The sequence below is a fragment of the Myotis brandtii genome, unplaced genomic scaffold (genome assembly GCF_000412655.1).
Source record: "Myotis brandtii unplaced genomic scaffold, ASM41265v1 C41736877, whole genome shotgun sequence".
NCBI lineage: Eukaryota > Metazoa > Chordata > Mammalia > Chiroptera > Vespertilionidae > Myotis > Myotis brandtii.
In genome coordinates, this window is record NW_005308013.1 from 1 (window position 1) to 807 (window position 807).

Genomic DNA, 807 nt, shown 5'->3' on the forward strand with positions numbered 1-807 from the left:
CTCCGGGTGTGCTCCTCCGGGTGTGCCCCTCCGGGTGCCTCTCCGAGGGTGCCTGTGGGCGCGGTGGGCAGCCAGCCTGAGGGCAGCCTGGGTCCAGGGCTGGGAGGTGAACGGACGGGCATGGCTGGTCTGTGCCCCACGACTCCTCAGGTAGCTGGTTCCAGCGAGGAGAGGAAGCTGCCTGCCCTTCCTCACGCGCACACGTGTGCTGCTCTGGCCAACCTGATGCTTTTCTGCCGCAGATTTGAAGTCGTCGGCTATGGCTGCTCGACGTGCGTGGGGAACACAGGGCCCCTGTCGGACGCCGTCCTGAGTGCAGTGAAACAGGTAACGGCGAGGCGAGGCGGCCGCACGCGGCCCCTGCACCGGGCTTGGTCATTCAGTTACAGGAACTGTACGCTGATGTGCTTGTTTCTCTAGTCCTCACACCGTCCGTCCTAAAATAATTAGAATCGTGTTTTGATTCTCGAAATAATTTCTTTAAAATGTAAGGAGTTATTTTAGCTTATTTGTGCTTCATAATTGGAAATATGCTTTTTGGTTATCTTGCCCTAAGAAATGTCATATTTGAGGTTGCTTTATGATTCTCCAAATTCGTACCATCTCTTGAACTGACTAGATTTGTGTGTGTGTTTCAGGGTGACCTGGTTACCTGTGGAGTTCTATCTGGAAACAAAAACTTCGAGGGCCGTCTTTGTGACTGTGTCCGTGCCACTTACCTTGCCTCTCCGCCCCTGGTGGTCGCGTACGCCATCGCCGGCACCGTGAACATAGACTTCCAGACAGAGCCTCTCGGTACGTCCGTGT

The 807-nt window shown here is 55.0% G+C and overlaps 1 protein-coding gene across 1 annotated transcript; it reads left to right on the forward strand.

Moving 5' to 3' along the window:
* Positions 1–44: 44 nt before the first annotated feature.
* LOC102244152 (iron-responsive element-binding protein 2-like) lies at positions 45–795 on the forward strand (the record flags this gene model as incomplete). The annotated part of the gene is made up of 2 exons (XM_005852827.2): positions 45–327; positions 639–795. Coding segments are annotated over exons 1-2 (364 nt in total), but the record flags the coding sequence as incomplete, so codon positions are not given.
* Positions 796–807: the final 12 nt, after the last annotated feature.